The 16,973-nt window shown below is 39.0% G+C and overlaps 2 protein-coding genes across 9 annotated transcripts in view; one reads left to right on the plus strand and one right to left on the minus strand.

Moving 5' to 3' along the window:
* The window catches only part of ap3b2 (adaptor related protein complex 3 subunit beta 2), a 46,568-nt gene extending 39,624 nt beyond the window's left edge, over positions 1 to 6,944 (minus strand). For 4 of the 6 annotated variants that reach the window (XM_084364397.1, XM_084364388.1, XM_084364396.1 and 1 more), the window contains exon 1: positions 4,075 to 4,318. In XM_084364397.1, the coding sequence (XP_084220523.1) occupies positions 4,075 to 4,187 (113 nt within the window). In that variant the 5' untranslated portion in view covers positions 4,188 to 4,318. Of the gene's footprint in view, positions 1 to 4,074; positions 4,319 to 6,844 lie in introns of those variants that run through there. The other 2 variants (XM_084364386.1, XM_084364389.1) reach the window with 2 other exon arrangements.
* Positions 6,945 to 6,994: 50 nt separating this feature from the next.
* Positions 6,995 to 15,334, plus strand: LOC311264000 (dynein axonemal intermediate chain 4-like). Of its 3 annotated transcripts, none has more exons than XM_084364484.1 (17): positions 6,995 to 7,193; positions 7,355 to 7,478; positions 9,380 to 9,537; positions 9,662 to 9,795; positions 10,079 to 10,238; positions 10,339 to 10,478; positions 10,904 to 11,068; positions 11,275 to 11,448; positions 11,519 to 11,673; positions 11,955 to 12,041; positions 12,255 to 12,409; positions 12,511 to 12,671; positions 13,184 to 13,311; positions 13,472 to 13,570; positions 13,795 to 14,021; positions 14,102 to 14,255; positions 14,636 to 15,334. In XM_084364484.1, exons 1-17 carry the CDS (start codon positions 7,108 to 7,110, stop codon positions 14,705 to 14,707), a joined length of 2,379 nt encoding a protein of 792 aa, XP_084220610.1. In that variant the 5' UTR covers positions 6,995 to 7,107; the 3' UTR covers positions 14,708 to 15,334. The 3 variants fall into 3 exon arrangements, with proteins under 3 accessions (XP_084220610.1, XP_084220611.1, XP_084220612.1); XM_084364485.1 differs by having other exon boundaries at positions 9,665 to 9,795; XM_084364486.1 differs by lacking the exon at positions 6,995 to 7,193 and having other exon boundaries at positions 7,435 to 7,508.
* Positions 15,335 to 16,973: the final 1,639 nt, after the last annotated feature.

Consider the following 16,973-nt stretch of genomic DNA (forward strand, 5'->3'; position numbering starts at 1 on the left):
TGCACCTGTGGATCAACAGGTGCGTAGGAGAAGACCAAGGGGCGACAAAGATAACCAGGTTATCTTCAAGAAAACCCGATGAAGGTATTTGTATGGAAACAATGTTATTAAAATTAATTCCTGATTGCACATGAGATGAAGTGTGTGCTTGAGTTTTTGTCCTGATGCTTAGGGACAGAAAAGACCTTTTAAAGAAGAGGAAATGTGTTTGTTTTTTCGCAGAGTAATAACACACACAGAGATTGAAATGGTTTCAGGACTGAAGCAACATTTCACATCTAGCCATGTTTCCAAGGAGACGAGAGTGAAGGTCGAGTCAGCGCTTTCACTGTCATGTTTACAGACAAACCGGTTGATCTACCTTAACTGATGAGACTGTGACTTCTGCAAACAGAGACCTACATGACTACAACACCCAGGCCAGCCTGAACCAGAATCAACTGATAAAGGCAGAATTTAGTCACAGGTAGTTTAAAATGCATGACTAATGTCTGCCAAACAGCCTCAAGGCTAAATCTCCTCCTCCACATCCAAAGGTCACAGTTCACATCCACAGATGCCTCCTACATCTACAGACAAAGAGCTCCCTCTGCTGGTAAGTTATGGTGATGCTGCTGCTTATACTGCACAGTTTCAGTGAAGAAACAGTGAGGGCATTAAACAGTAATGCATTGCCATTAGACATGTTCGCAAAATGAGATAAGTGCACAGTTTACAGGTGTTAAACAAAACAACCAAGATTAAAGCCAATGTAGAGACACAAAACTTGCAGGCTAAAATGTAGGGCTGCAACAAACTGTTATGTTCACTGTTGATTAAACAATTCTATTGTATTGCTTTCTCAATCAATCGATCAGTTGTTTAGTTTTTAAAATGTCAGAAAATGGTAAAAACGTATTTCCCAAAGCCCAAGACAAAGTCAATTCCATTCAATTCAAAGATATTTAGTTTTCTGTCATAGATGGGTAAAGACACCAAAAAATATTCACATTTAAGAAGCTGAAAGAAAGAATTCAAGAGAATTTAGTTTTTTTCTTTTTTCTTCAGTTTTCTTTAAAAACAATACCCAAACAGATTAATCGATTATCAGAATAGTTTGCGATTAATTTAATAATAGCAGCTCTGCATTTGACATTCACACAACCCCTGGAAAAAAAAAAGTTGTTTCCAAATGACTTAAGAAAGCAAGGCTTTAATCATACCAAAATATAAGTCTGCCTTGTAAAAAAAACAAACCTTATTTATAAGAAATCACAGATATTATTGTCATATGACAGTGATAAATTTGAATACAGTTCATTTTAGAATAAAGCTGAGATGTCTGTACTGTACATCCAACGGAGGTTGACAAATCTAAAGGCAGACAGTATAACTCACAGAATGTGGACACTGATGAGTCATATTAATGCATTTAGTCAGCATTGATGATGTTTAGGCTTGTGATGTAGTAGCATTGTGCAGTTTCAGACATTTTTGTCCAACAGCTTACTATGGAGCTGATGTATTATCAACATATGTCTATGGCTGTGCACACACAAAGGTGTTTTCACTTTTTCTGGTTGAGTAAACCTCTGCTTGGGATGAAATCGGCTTTTTTGACAACAAAATAAGTGAAAACACAAGTGAGGGATTACTGTGGGTTTGTAGAGCCTTTAAAAACTATTATCCGTATTTTCAAAGGAATGCAGCAGTTTAATTCTAGCTTGTTACATTTATCTCACATACACAAAGACATTTTAAACAGATTTCAAGGTCAGATAGAATATAAATTGAAGGCCAATATTAATTTACTGCAGATATATTGTATCAAGACAAGAAATTTCAGTACAGAACCACCATACTATGAGTAATTTAGAAACATGTCTCAATTATGTAATTCCAGAGGCAACTGACAAGTTGATTTTTCAACTGTAAAATTAAATGCTTAAGAATTAAAGTGATCCATTTTAAGATTGTTTGTTTATGTTGTGTGTTTATAAAGGAAATAATCTTGGGTTATTAATAATCTTGTGACACAGATATGTTTTTACTGCTTGCCCAACATTTAAAGCGCAAACAACTTACTTACTTTGCAAATTTAAATTTGCCATGTGTGACAATTTGATTTGAAAACATTCAAAAAATTAACTAAAGGTATCAATACAATGAGATGAAAAAACAGCTTCGATGTTATGATGGATGTGTTGTGTTGCAAAGATATCAACTCCAGTTAGCATGCTAACCAGCTAGCCCAGGCCCATTTCAGTCCTGCTCCTGTGCTAGCTGAACGGCTAACTGAGCTACTGTGCTAACGGCAGCTAAAGTTAGCAGCAGTTAGCAGTTACTGCGGTGATATGCTGCCCGCTGTTTGTTTGGAATATGAACTTGACAGGTGGCCAATCCTTACATATTGCACCTTTAAAAATTTTGCACACAAAACATACAAAGAGCTTAGAAAATATGATGTCATTAGATGTCAGATAAATTAAAGCAACTACCTCAACAGTCTAAAAAAATTCTATTAATAGTATATAATTATAGTAAAAGTCCAGAACTGACAATGTCACTGGAAAGGATCACGGCTCATATTTCATGTTCATGTTTAATATCATATTGTTTTCATATTAGCGGATATCGGACAATATATAAGCAGATCCTAATATATATGTGATAGGCCAATATGAACAAATAATATCCCCCAAATAATATATCTGTCAGACTGTAAATATGCAGTATCACTTTATAACAACTAAAAGAATATAACGCTATCATTCAGTGTTGGGGGTAACGTGTTAAAAAAGCAAACCGTTACAGTAATATATTTCTTTTAGCGTTAACGGAGTAATAAAATACGTCACTAATAATGTTTCAGTAATTTATTACTACAGTTATGTCACGTAACGCGTTACAATCTGCGTTACAGACTGATGTGAAACGTTCATTGTTGTTTTTTGAATGAATCCTAATCCTTTGAGCACACTTTAATTTACATTCTTGAATCACATATGATCATGCATTCCTTGTTCTGTGGACTAGAAAACTAGTTTTGTCTTGTTGTGTCATTATAGGCTTCATTATAGAAGGTATAGGTCTATTGTGTTTCATATGACTAAGCCTAGAATTAAAAATATTTATTCCTATTATTATATCATTATATCTCATAATATATCAGACTTTGATCCTTTGTCTGCCTGCTCATCCCTGTGTCCAAGGCCATTTGTTTAGTTAAAAAGATCTAGGCAATTTAATTATTCTATACAGATTATTGGGGCATTTGTTTAAAGTAACTTAAGAGTAGTGTCATACCTTAGTAATTTATTACTTTACGCAGACAGTAATTTTGTAACGTGATATATTACTTTAAAATGAAGGTAACTAGTAATGTATTGCATTTTGAAAGTAACTATGGACTGACAAATGGGTTTAGGCTATGAATATACTGCCTAACACAGCATTAGGATTAATGATTATTTGTATTGTCTTGTCCAATTAATAATCTTGTGACAGAGTATTTTCTCAGTGTGGTGGTAGTACTTTTAGCTAGCCTAAGTACAGGATCTGAACACTTCTTCCTCCACTGTGTACATACAGAAGATACACTGAAACACTGTGTGTGTATGTGTATGTGTGCAGCTGCTGCCGCTCTGCGCGCTGTCCAGCAGGGGTGGTGCTGAAAAGCTCGGCGCTGAGGCCTGGCATCCCCTCTGACAGGCCTTCCACATCTCCCCTCACAAACATGCCGATATAAACACCCTGAACACCGCTGCCGTGAACACACATCAATGGGTGAACATGTATAACAGGTCAGCACCAGAACTGGATCATCATTTGTCCGTATCCGCGACCAAATCACGGTGAGAGATTCACGACTAGAAAAAAGCAGACACCGCTTTAAATCACGGGCCTGATAGCAAACAAAGTTCAGTTTGGGGGTTTCTATGCTGCTTTCCGTCCACCGACATTAAATAGCACTTCCTAGCAGACAGGAAACCACATCCACACCGCGCCTCCCCCGCCATTAGCTGCCCGGTTTACCCCCCACAATATGACAAATACTAACGGCGTCAAGCGGCACCCAGGCAGGTGGCTCCGTACCTTTTGTAGTCGGAGGAGAAAATCCCTCCGCTCGCCGGGTCGTGACCATATTCAGGCTCCCCGACACTGGACGAGCCCCCCTTCTCATCGTTGAAAGCAGAGCTGGCGGACATTGCCGTGGCTTTCTGTGTTTTCTCCCCCTCACACAGCAGCGATGGAGATTTAGTGCAGAGGGCAGCAGGATGTACGGCTCTTAAAGGCGCACTGACACACGGCCGTTATCTCCGAGATGCTCGGTGAGGAGGGGAGGGGGGTGATGGGTGGAAGAGCGGAGGGGGAGGGATGACGTTCTGGTCACGTGATTTGAGTGTCAGTAAAACCCGGAAGTGTTTGACACAGATTCCCTTTTCAAGGTTCAGGGTTCATTTATTCGTCATTGTACAACTTGTACAACATTATGCAAGTTTTACACCCTTAATGCTACACAAGAAAAAATATTGTGGAGTGATGAGTTAAAGAAGTACTACACTACTAGAAAGACAGCCCTTGAATAAAACTGGGCTGTCTATGCAATAAAAAGATACAAGAAAACAGAGGAAAAGGGCTGTGATATTGTGGTATATATTTGTGAACGCAAAGATGGCAGCTATTCAGTCCAAGAGCTGAAGTCACATCTCTTTCCTGACCTTATTTCAAAAAAACTTTGTCTGGTAGTGAATGGAGAGAAACACATTTTTTGTTGCATAACTGCAGTTGTCAATATGGCAAGTTTTATTGTTATTTTCACCTTTTTTAGTACCGACAACGATTGCAGGATGTGTCTGCGGCAAAGTATGCAAAAACCAACGGGGCCTGAAGATCCACCAGGCCAAGATGAAATGCTTGATGAAGGAGCAACTGACACAGCGCGCAGGGATCCCCCCCTTTTCTGTGTGGAGTTGGCAGCCATGTTGGTGTTTGTGACGTGCATTGAGCGAGACAATGTAGTTGACTGAGCAGTTTTACACAAAACTAGAGGTTGTTTCTCTTTAATTACGACAAACTGTGACTCTCTTGACTTGATTAATTATCTTTTAAATTGACAAACATCATATGTGTAGTTCATAACACAGTTGAAGCAGGATCAAAAAATGATTTGTCTCTCTCCATTTACTACCATACAAATTTGATCTGAAAGTTTCGGGTCACCCGAAGGGGCATGACTTCGGCTCTCTTTATGTGGAGTAGTGTCTCTCCTGCTGGCCCTGCCCACAAGTTCTTAGGCTGCAGGCAAATGGAAAGAAGTTTAAAGAATAAGTTCACAAACAAAAGTAAATTCAGTCATGATCTACTCACCCCCATACCTTGGTTGGGCTTGGTTTAAAGATCACATGGGACATTGGAGATGTTCTAGACCCCCCCTGATAATACTAACTAAGAGACAACAATGACTGAGGGTTATCCATGATTTGCCTCGTCCCAGGTGGCGTGATTATACTTGATTCTTTACTGTACCTATATATTCTCTGATGTCAGATTAGTGTTGTAATAAATTTCTACTATTTTCAAGTATTGACACTTGCTATTTTTGTCCACATCAGTATCAATCCACCCATCCCTCGTAGGATTTTTTTGTCCCTCTTTTCTCCTAGCTTGGAATGGCTTCCTCAGACATGCTGGTCTGTGTGACTTCAAACCGTTGGTCTGGTGAAAATGTGGTCTTAGAAGCATGTCAATCCGATGTATAAAACAATGTGACCAAAGTGTCATGGCAAATTTGTAGGTATCCGATATGTTTACCAATGTGACAATACTCACAAATAATAGATAATACTCTAAACTTGTTGTTAGTCTTGAGTTATTCACATAAATGGACGATCATGTCAAAAATGACTTTTGCAAATGCTTTTTTAGTTGATGCTCCTGCGAGTTTAATTACAAAATACATTGTATCATGGTTGGTACACAGTATTGTATGGTTAGAATTAGTACGATATTTTTGTTATACAAGTAGTAAGCGATGGGAATGGTATGTGAGGCACAGGTTGTAGTTGTTGCAATTTTAGGCAAGGTTCGAGTTATAATCTGAGGTTTGTGGGGGTCTCTAAAATAACAGACCCTAACCCTAACTAACGTTAGGGCGGATAAAGCCAAATAGGATAATAGCCGAACATGTTTGTTTTGAGAGAGAGAGAAAGAGAGCCCGTCAATTCACACCTGGCATTAAATACATCTCGAGTGACAGGATCTCACTTCTTGGCAGTATATGCAGATTTTTTTACACAAAGAAAGAAATATCTTCATATATAACGCTTGCCGAATGAACAAGAAGAAGAAGAAGAAGAAGAAGAATAAATTGTTGTATACAGCGTTTCTCAAAGCTTATACAGTTTCTCTCAATGCAACAAGTCTAAAAAATGAGCATTGATGATCAGTTAAAACAGTGTGTTCAAACAGCTGCTGGGGAGGTATGACACTCTTCAGATGTTGTAATTTTACTGCTTTAGCAGCTAGGACCCTCCCATATAGGAGCTCAGCTCCCACTTAACTCGAACCCTAGTTTCATGTCTAGCATATTAGCAGTAATAGTGCATGGAGATGTAGTAGACAATAATAACAGCTGAAGCATCGCATTGATTTACTGCCACCTAGTGTAGAAATAGGTTACATGCAGAAATTGTCTATCAAGCACTTGGACATATGCAGCAGAGTTCATTTTTATATCTTGTATTAATGGTATAGGCTAACAGAGGCGCCATTTAGATACATGTGCTAAAACATTTGTTAAAACAGGAAATGGTACTTTATTGTTCTCCGCTCTGGTCTAAATATATATTAAAACTTTACATACCTGAGCTACAACGGCCCAAAGTCAGTTACAGATTTCAGGAAAAGTTGCAGAAAAACAAGAAAAACATATGAAGCCAATTTGAACCTGAAGATGACTCCTAACTGACAGGGGCGCGAGGGTCATCATGTTGCCATGGTAACCATGGGGCAAAGGTCGTTTAGAGACGTTGAGAGATACTCCGCTGTTAAAAATAAGACATTTTAGGTTCGCTGCATTAGCGAGATATACTCCGAGCAAGTTAATGAAATACACAGACGCGTTATATGTACTGTAAGGCGGACATAGAGAACACAAAGATGTGTACCCCTGTGAAACAAAAGAAGAAAACTACTTGGGTCCTTAATGATTTGTAAGTTCAGTTTTTCAACACAGCTAACGTCAACGTTAGCAGCGTTTGGTACCTAACGTAGCGCTAACAGCTTTATCGTTAGCTGAGAAGAAACATACCGTTTGTCACTGTAATGTATGTTGTAATCTTATATTTTGATGTGTTATTTTCCTGTCTCCCAGAGCTCCTAGATCAATAAATAATTCAGTATCAGGAGTTCCAAGCTCCATCTTGGTTGGTGGCAGAAACTACGAACTTAAGCGTCTGGAGAGAGGCCAAAATCGGGTTCCCAGAAAGGCAGCTCAGGTATAGTTTGTAAATAGACTAATTGCATTGGTGGGTCGAGTATTCAAAACTAATGTACTTAAAAGCAATACCACCATGCAGAAATACTCTTAACGTGAAACTCTCGCCAAAAAGCAACCGAGGCTTTATTTATGATTGGGTATGAGTCAAACCTTCACGTACAAGCACACTCATGACCAAAGAGGCACTTTCAAGATTTACCGTAGTTTCGTTTTGGGGCAAGCTCATTTTGAACGGGAGTACATAGGGCATACCACGACGGCATCAAAATGTCTATTTTTAGACCACTAAGAAGGCTCCACACATCATGAAACTTTACTGGTAGCATCACCAGGGTCTCTACTCATGACACGAGCAGTAAGAACATTGTTTGTGTACACAAAGTGTGTGAAAAAGACGGTTTTGAACTACTTACGCTTAGCTACTGGGACTCCGGCGCGCCGCCGCCATTCCAGGCAAAAAGTGTCGATCTCCGAGTGCGGCCATCATGACGGAGAGTAACGGTGGGACGCTCCTCGGGCTTATTTCCAGATGAATTCGCGGATAATTCGTTGTTCTGTCGTTAGTCAAAAGCAACACTGACGTCCATGTTGACAAGGGAGCCACATATTACAGAGCGTCCCACCGTTACTCTCCGTCATGATGGCCGCACTCGGAGATCGATACCTTTTGCCTGGAATGGCGGCGGCGCGCCGGAGTCCCAGTAGCTAAGCGTAAGTAGTTCAAAACCGTCTTTTTCACACACTTTGTGTACACAAACAATGTTCTTACTGCTCGTGTCATGAGTAGAGACCCTGGTGATGCTACCAGTAAAGTTTCATGATGTGTGGAGCCTTCTTAGTGGTCTAAAAATAGACATTTTGATGCCGTCGTGGTATGCCCTATGTACTCCCGTTCAAAATGAGCTTGCCCCAAAACGAAACTACGGTAAATCTTAAAAGTGCCTCTTTGGTCATGAGTGTGCTTGTACGTGAAGGTTTGACTCATACCCAATCATAAATAAAGCCTCGGTTGCTTTTTGGCGAGAGTTTCACTTTAAGTCCTGCATTCAAATTTTACTGGAGTAAAAGAGTACTCATGAAGACCCATGACTCATTTCAGAGTAATGCAGTTTTAGCCCCAATTGGGCTATTTTTTAGCACCTATGGCAACATATAAGTGAAATATATAGTTTGGTACCTGATAAATTTAGATGGTGCTGAAATGTGCAAAAATAGCACATTTGGAGATTCTGAGTACTCTGTACTAAAACCTCTCTAATTTTGTTCTGATGCACTTTATTAACATAGAAGTTGGCAGAGGTAATGTTCAGATGTTTTGCTATGGTTTGCTAGAGATTTGGAGCTGCAGCTGCATCATTCCTTAGGGAGATTCATTCTAAAATTGTAATTAAAAAAAAAAAAAAATCTTTTATAATCATTTATGTAGTGTGCCAACTTCATTTACTCGGACCCAGTGACATATATATTTATACTTACACATCTGAACAAATATTTCAAGTGTGCTCACTTTATTATGATACCTTGATTATTCAAATAGACCATGTAGTTGCAGAGACACAAAATAGAGGCTAGTTCTTTACAGGTTGAGATAGTTCAGCAGACTTACCAAACAACTTGTTTATATATGGGGATCCTTTTGCTGTGTTTTTCTTGTTTGCTATTTGTCTCAATAATTCTGTACGTAGAATTCTACCCAAAGGAAATTAATAAGGGAAGACTATTAAGAATAATAATGTAAAGAATAATATATCTCTGTGTATGTGCAATTAAAAGCATTAAGAGTTTGAAATTAACAACAAAATCCAAACAGAATGTTAGAATTTAGACTTAGTTGTAATGTGAAGTAAATTATGAAGTAAATGTTTTAACTAATTCTGGCCGTGGTTTTTATCTTTGCAGATGCTGGACAGTGATGGCAAAGAAATCACTCCTCTGGCCATTTTTCAAGCAGAGCTGGGAGTTATGCCGTCCTCAGCAGGCTTTCTGGGTGAAACCTTTTTCAGCTCAGGATCAGACCACAGGAAATCCACTTCAAGCTTCAATGTGCACTCTTCCAGGTACCAGGGATTATGTTTCATATACACCAGCTGATTTTTAGAGGGAGTAAAGCAACATTTTACTTTGTATAAATATACATATACAAACATAGCTCTCTTACCACAAAAATGTACTCTTTCTCAGTAGTGACATTGTTTGGAGCTCATTTGTGGGGAGCAGTCTACCATTCAGCCTGTCTACCAGAGCATCACTGACTAATGAGACTGAGGATAGTTCTCAAAAACTGGACATACCAATCAACCCCCCAGCTCCATGTGGTTAATATACTCTTTTTAAAACAGATATATTGTCAATATGTTTATTAGTATTGCTGTTTCCTCCTGGTGATTATCAAATCCTCCATTATTTAAAATTAGTCTTAAATATTGATAGTATAATAATTTAATGACAATGCAATGTTACATTGTTACATGCGCTAAAATAATATGCAGACTTACGGTTAAATCTACACCATCCTATCATGATGAACTGACATTTCTGCAGCAGGTAATCCTTTGTTGTGTGATACACGGCTACTTTCTATGTTTTGTCTGCTGCCAGAGGTACTGAAGAAAAGAGACAACATTAAACAAACTGTGACGGAAGAGATGTTGGATGAGGTGGTAGAAATCTGCCTCACCGAGACAGATACCACTTCACTGATAGACATACCAGCAAGCAGCTTTGTGACAGAGGATGCTGATGATGCAGAAGCTATTAAGTGAGTGAAGCTCTCTGCTTGTTGGTTTTCTTTAATATTTGGCAAGATAAGAATTGCATCTTCACTGGTAACAAGCTGTCAACATTTTCATGTTTTACAGAGAGAAAAACAATCAATACGCTGAGCTTTGCAAGAACAGAATAGGCAATGATAACTATGTGTTACAATCAGCACAGACATTCAGTGGAGCACCAAAAGACAAACACACCCAGAGTGACAAGGTCGTCAAGGAGGATAAAGGTTTAAAGACTTGTTCAAATTCATAAATAGGAATAATGATCAGTTTGTTGTTTAGGTTTACTCAATGGAGCTCAACTCTTTTGTCTGGCAAGAAAACCTCATCAATTTTCAAACACATGTAAACCTGGCAGTGAACCACTGGTTGAAAAAAATGACATATGTCAAAGTCCAAACCAAGTCTCTGCAGACAGCAGTTTAGTTTGCTGATATTATTTTCTAGCTGATGTCACAGGGTAATGTTTAAGTGAAATCAACACCTGAACATTCATGCCATAATCAATTATCAGTTCAGATAGTAGCTGGCTTTCAAACTGCAGATAGTTACATCACAGTCCATCAAGGTTTGGTATCCAGATAGAATCAATATTTTGGTGCAGGATGCAGGATTTTGGGCAGTCATAGTTGAAATGTTATCATGTCCACAGGCATGACTGCTACTACCTGGGACATCTTTGACTCTTTCTGTGACCAAAATGAAAGCTCTGACACTGACAAGGATGACCATACAGAGAGTAGTGTGGGCACCAGCAAGGGCCAAGAAAAGAGTGGAGAGAAGAGCAGGAGCAGCAGCAGCTATACAGTAGCCACAGGTAACAGGGTAAACATTAATGTTCAGTTCTTTGTCCCAGCGTGTGCTTCAGACTGAAGAGGTCTAGGGATAAATAATTGTGTCTGTTCTAAAGCCATTCACAGCATTACAGTATAGTCGATACTCAGTATATACTGACACATTTTGCCATTTTTGCTGTTTTGTAATATCCGGCATGTATCATTTTATCATATTTCATTTCCTCAGACAGTACCAGAGGCTCACTGTGTGTGTGTGGGAGCAGTTTAAATACTGAGCCTGACCCACAGCTGATATTATCAGAGTCGTTCCAACACAGCTTACTTGTTATGGAGAGGACCATCGCGGGAAAGATCTTTCAACCCAAGCTGGCTGCTTATAGACAGCTGCCCATGCTAGAAGGTAAGCTTTGACCTTTCTACTGACTTTTCTAGAAATGCTGGTAACAGTATAGTAATGTTGATTTTTGAAGACCCTGACAGCACAGCAAAGCCTGGGACTGAGGAACAGAGCGAGAAGGGTGAGGAGAGCTCTTCATCTCCAACTCTGGAATATCTCTGGACTTTCAGTTGCGAGCTCACCAAAGGATGCAACATTACCAGCATGGCATGGAACAAGATCAACCCGGTAACACATGCCAAAAACCAGAACACCTACATGTACAGTAAACCAGCTGCAGTTGTTTAAAAGCTGCTTAAAAATAGTCAAATTACTGATTCAGTGGTTGAAATTATAGGAGTTGCCCTTGATACCACTCAGAATTATAATGGGAATTTAATATTTAACATTTAACATTTGCTTTTATGTAGTTCTAGTCTTACGAGTCCTTACTTGGATGTTTCTTATACTGCACAGGTCAAATGTTTCCCAATTCATCCTCTCCGTTTGTGCTCTGTACTCTCCGTAAGGATATCCTGGCAGTGGCCTATGGTGACTGTGAGCCGAGCAACAACAAACCAAGTCTGATCTGCTGCTGGTCCCTCAAAAACCCTATGGTATAATTATACACTTTTTTGCCCTTTACTGTATTTCCTTTAAGTCATCATCTTCCAGTGCCCTATTTCAACTCACTACTATAATAGTCAGGCCAGTGTCTTCTATGGTAGCTTACTGCCTCTGTGGGTGTGTATGGGTGAATGAGAGGCAGATTGTACTGTTTACAAATTCTTTTGGGAGTGACAGTGATTCTAAATGTGTCCCCTGTGCAGTGGCCAGAGCGTGTCTTCCACTGTGATAGTTGTGTCACATCTCTGGACTTCTCAGCCATCAACCCTGGCCAGCTGGCTGTGGGGATGTACGACGGCACTATAGCCATCTACAATGTCCAGAGACAGAACAACAACGCATGTATCGCCAACAGCAGGTGAGGACTGTCTGTGTGTGTGTTGATGGTGGAGTATGGAAATAAACTCTCACAACTGGATAAAACCCTTTTTTCTGATAGCTTGTCTAATATTTTTGTAGTGAGTGCTCCGAAAGGCACCTGCATCCAGTGTGGCAGGTCAACTGGATCAAAGAAGAGATGTTATTTCTGAGAGAGGACAGGGAAGAAGCTCTCATCTCTGTGTCAGCAGATAGCCGGATTACCATATGGTTCATCCTCAACGATGGTCTTGACTGCAGAGGTACTGTATGCTGGCCTGTGTGATTATGGTTTAACACATATTAGGGCTGCCTGATTGTGGAAAAAAAATCACAATCACGATTATACTTAGCTCACTATTGGACTGTTTGGATATTGGAATGCAAATTAAGCTAACAAAAAAAATTCAAGTGGTGGCTTTACCGTGTTTTCGCTAATGACATCTCAGTTGACCGCGGTGAGCTGAACTAAACAGCCTGGCTGACATTGAGTTTGGGCTTTTAGGGAGGGGCAACAAAGTGAGAGCATGATCGTGAAACATAATGTGGCACAATTCTTTTATCTCAATTTACTTGCCAAAACCATAATTGAAAATAAAATTTGATTAATTGCCCCGCCCTGACACATATGATTAATGAAGCTCTTTAAGAATAAACGTAGTAGATTCAAGAGTAAACAGCAACATTGTTACTTATTGACACAATCATTATGAAACATGTGAACCCTGTATAACAGTGCTCCAACACAGTAATCATAATGTCTGTATACCTGTAGACCTGATGGAGCTAAGGACAACTCAAAATAGAAAGGAGAAGAAGAAGAAGGCTGCAGGAACAAAGACGAAGATAGAGCATTTTCTGTCAGTATTGACCCCAGGTCTTTGTCTTGACATCCATCCAACAGTAAGTTGACAGAAATCTAACTGATCCTAGTCCTCAGGCGAAAAATGTTAAAATTGCATTCATACAATTTAACATTTTACGATGAGCTTCTCAGGTTGTGTGTTTCTCTGACTTGAGAATTATATAACATATTTCTTCTGGATTGCTCTTTATCCTGCAGGATTCCTGTATCTATCTGGCTGGCACAATGGAGGGCCTCATCCACAAGTGCTCCCTCTCCAACAGTCAGTATGTCCTGGACACTTACCAAAAACACCTTGTAAGTTTTTCTGGATAAAACATTTAATTTGATGAAAATGTGTAAATGCACACTTGGTAAAAGATAGTACAACCCCAGTACAACAACCCAAAACAAACATTTCCTTGTGTTAACTTCAGTGAAACCACAGTTTCATCTATGACTGTAATAAAAAAATTTAAATATGGAGTTCTACTGTTAGTTATTGCAGTATATTCACCACATCACATCTTGCTCTCTCTCAGTGCCCTGTGAACCACATCGAATGGTCTCCATTTAGTTCTGATGTGTTCCTGAGCTGCTCCTCAGATGGGACGATCCAGTTGTGGAAGCAGGACCAATTCACTCCTGTGTTAAGCTTCACATCCACCCAGGAGGCCGTGATTACCGTCAGGTGGTCCCCAAACTGGCCCACAATATTTGCAGCCATTATTGGACGACAAGTGGAGATCTGGGACCTGAATTCAAACATGTGAGTCAGATTAACATCGGTCTCTGAAACATGAGCCAGAAATAATCCTGTGTCCACTGACCACAAACCTCTCCTTTTAGTCTGGAGCCAATGATTGTACACCATGCTGCACCTGGAGTCAAGCTGACGTCCCTGTTGTTTGCCACAGGGACAGACTGTGTCTTGGTAGGGGACAGTGATGGGCAAGTTACTGTCTACCAGCTGAAGAATCTAAGTGTGGGCAAAGGCAAGCAGGTAAAACTGCATATAGCCTATTACAAAACACTTTAGATATGAGCACACGCCCATATTAATGAATTTATTTTTCAAGTATTTTTTTTTTTATATCTCTTTCTATCTATGTTCCTTTATAGCAAAGCAAACAAGTTATTATAAGCATGATAAAGGACAGGCTTGGTGTTAAGCTAAGAGTAAAACAAGCTCTGGTACTTGGTTTCAGAAGCATCCGCTAGTCATTAGAGATCCAGAGAAGCAAAGATTTAAGATAATCATTTTCTACCAACCTTTATACAATGTATCAGTTACAAGAGGAATACAAGAAAACAAATCAATCAGTGTAGTATATTTAGTTAGCTGTCCACAGGTAAAGCTGTCTCTCTTGCTCTGTCTTTCAGGAGGACACATTGGACGACATCATGCTGCACCTTTCAGGAGTAGGGAGAAGCAGCAGTATAACTCAGTTGTAATACCACAAATCATAAAAAAAGAAAAGATGCAAGATGAATTTTTTTGATAATCTCTTCTACAAAATTAGTCAAAAATTACTTTATACGTCATTTATAACATGATGTGGTTCATGCAGAGAGTTTAGTTTTGGTCTTGAATGAGACATGTAGAATAAAGTGATTTTACGAACAAGTGCTCATTCAACATGATTCGGATATGTGAAAATCAGACAATAATTTCTACATTTACTGTTTCTGGCTGTGATATATGGTGTAGTAATGGGAAACAGAAACATGTCTTCCAATCCCTCAGCATCTTATGGGGTTCAGAGGGTTAAGGTTCATTGGAGATCTAAAGACTTAATCTTGGCAAATTGTGATGACAAGATATTGAAGTGTTAGACCTTATTTTCAAGATATAGGGAGACCCCTACTGGCAGATCACATTAATGAATGCTAGGAGAGATGTAACTAAAAAGCATTGCTTTGCTCTCCACCAGGGAGAGTTTTGTGCATCATATAATCTTCTACTCAAAGATACTGCAATATCTGACAGTTGAAAATCAAAAGCTAAATCACAGCAGAAAGAAAAACCCAATGGAACAATAAAATCTGTCATACAGTAATTAAACTGTGGGTATATTTGAACTTTGTCTCTCTTTTACTAACTCTCTCACACTCTTTCTTCCTTGTGAGACATGGAGAGACAGATGGCTGATTTTGCTGTGTTTTATCATTATCATTATTATCATTTTCAAACATTATCACATAATCTAAACAAAGACTCTAATCAAGATTTCAAAACACATTTCCTTATACTGGACAGAAAGCCAGCGTTTTAAGCTTTAAAAAACATAAACCAACTATGAAGATAAACATCAGAAATAGGAAATAAGTAAAAAAGGTTAGATCCATACAATCAAAGATTTTAACAAGAGAGACAGGAAACTACAAACGTTTAAAACATTAAATGAGTCCATAGAAAGCCTTGGTTTTATGCCAAAGTTTAGGTAGACAGTCATGCATTTTCCATTATGTCTGATAACAGTTATTATGTTGGTCTGTATGAGGACTTGTATCTGTGGATGCACAACTGAATGGCAGTTTCTGGCTGTAAACACCAGAGCCAAACGTTGTGCAGAACTCAAGAATGCATCAACTAACTCAGTTATTCTGGATGACAGTGCTTTCTTTCATTCACACACTAGCTCCAACAAATTGCATCACGCTCCCCAGACCGGCTGGTATGTCTATAGATGACAGACTGCAGTGAGTGAAGCTGTGGCTACTTGCCTTCACATTGCCCTAGAACGGGTTTCAGAAGAGGAGGAGTTTAAATTGCAAAATATAAACATAATAGTGAAAATGCTGTCTTCTACAACTGCGTCCTCATTTCAGATTTAAATTGATCAGATTTCCCCTCTGCTGCATCCGGATCACAAGATTAAGTTACAACTTTAAATCATTCTCGAGCAGCCAAACAAAAAGTAAAACCAAAAAAATGAGGATCCAGCTAGTGCTATAGTGTAGAAACTAGAACATAATTCTTATATGAGGAATGGGAACTTGGGTCATTGCCTTTGTCAAGATAGGAGGTTCTTTGGGACTTCCTGTCGGTTCTGAAGAGTTTTCAGAAGGAGGTTTAAGAACTACTTGAGCTGTCGACGTTGTGGCGGTACCAGATGATGTTCCTTGGGTCTTTGAGGGGGTTTTGGGTTCTGTTGAAAACTGTATATGATCCATTTGGAAGTTTCAAAGGTCCTTGAATACATTTTAGAGGTTCTTTGCGGTTGCAAAGGGTTCTTCATAGGGCTCAAGGTAGGAGGCTCTTGAGGGGTTTTGAAGGGTTCTTAAGGAGATTCTAGGCACTCATGAAAATGTTCCAGATGCTTTCAAGGATGTTTAAAAGCTTCAGATTACATTTTAGGCTTCTCGGTGAGGTTCTGAGAGACAGTGAGTGTGTTTAAGGGGTTTAATAATGATAACTTTGTTCATTAACCAAAGTTAACCAGACACCAATAAGCAGCACTCCCAACATTTTCTTTTCGACTTGCAGATGTCACAATGAAAACCTTATAACATTATAAGAATTGCATTCTTTCATGTGAAATTCTTGTTGTCCTATAAACCCATTTAGACTCTTTCTGAATCCACTGAGATACATTATAAGATTGACCAAACAAAAACAAGGCAGTCTAAACAAAAATGAGACCAGTGTTTTTAAATCCAATTCAACATGAACAACATCAACAATGTAATTTTTAAAGTATTAAAATATAAAATATTG

Source organism: Pagrus pagrus (assembly GCF_965226575.1).
Source record: "Pagrus pagrus genome assembly, chromosome: 10".
NCBI classification, from domain to species: Eukaryota; Metazoa; Chordata; class Actinopteri; order Spariformes; family Sparidae; genus Pagrus; species Pagrus pagrus.

What these genes read in the sequence shown, in the direction of transcription:
- LOC311264000 (XM_084364484.1), top strand. Translation starts at nt 7,108, where the DNA reads ATGTACTGTAAGGCGGACATAGAGAACACAAAGATGTGTACCCCTGTG. An exon ending in GGTCGTCAAGGAGGATAAAG is followed by an intron (nt 10,479 to 10,903) that starts GTTTAAAGACTT and finishes TCATGTCCACAG; the next exon opens with GCATGACTGCTACTACCTGG. An exon ending in GCATGTATCGCCAACAGCAG is followed by an intron (nt 12,410 to 12,510) that starts GTGAGGACTGTC and finishes ATATTTTTGTAG; the next exon opens with TGAGTGCTCCGAAAGGCACC.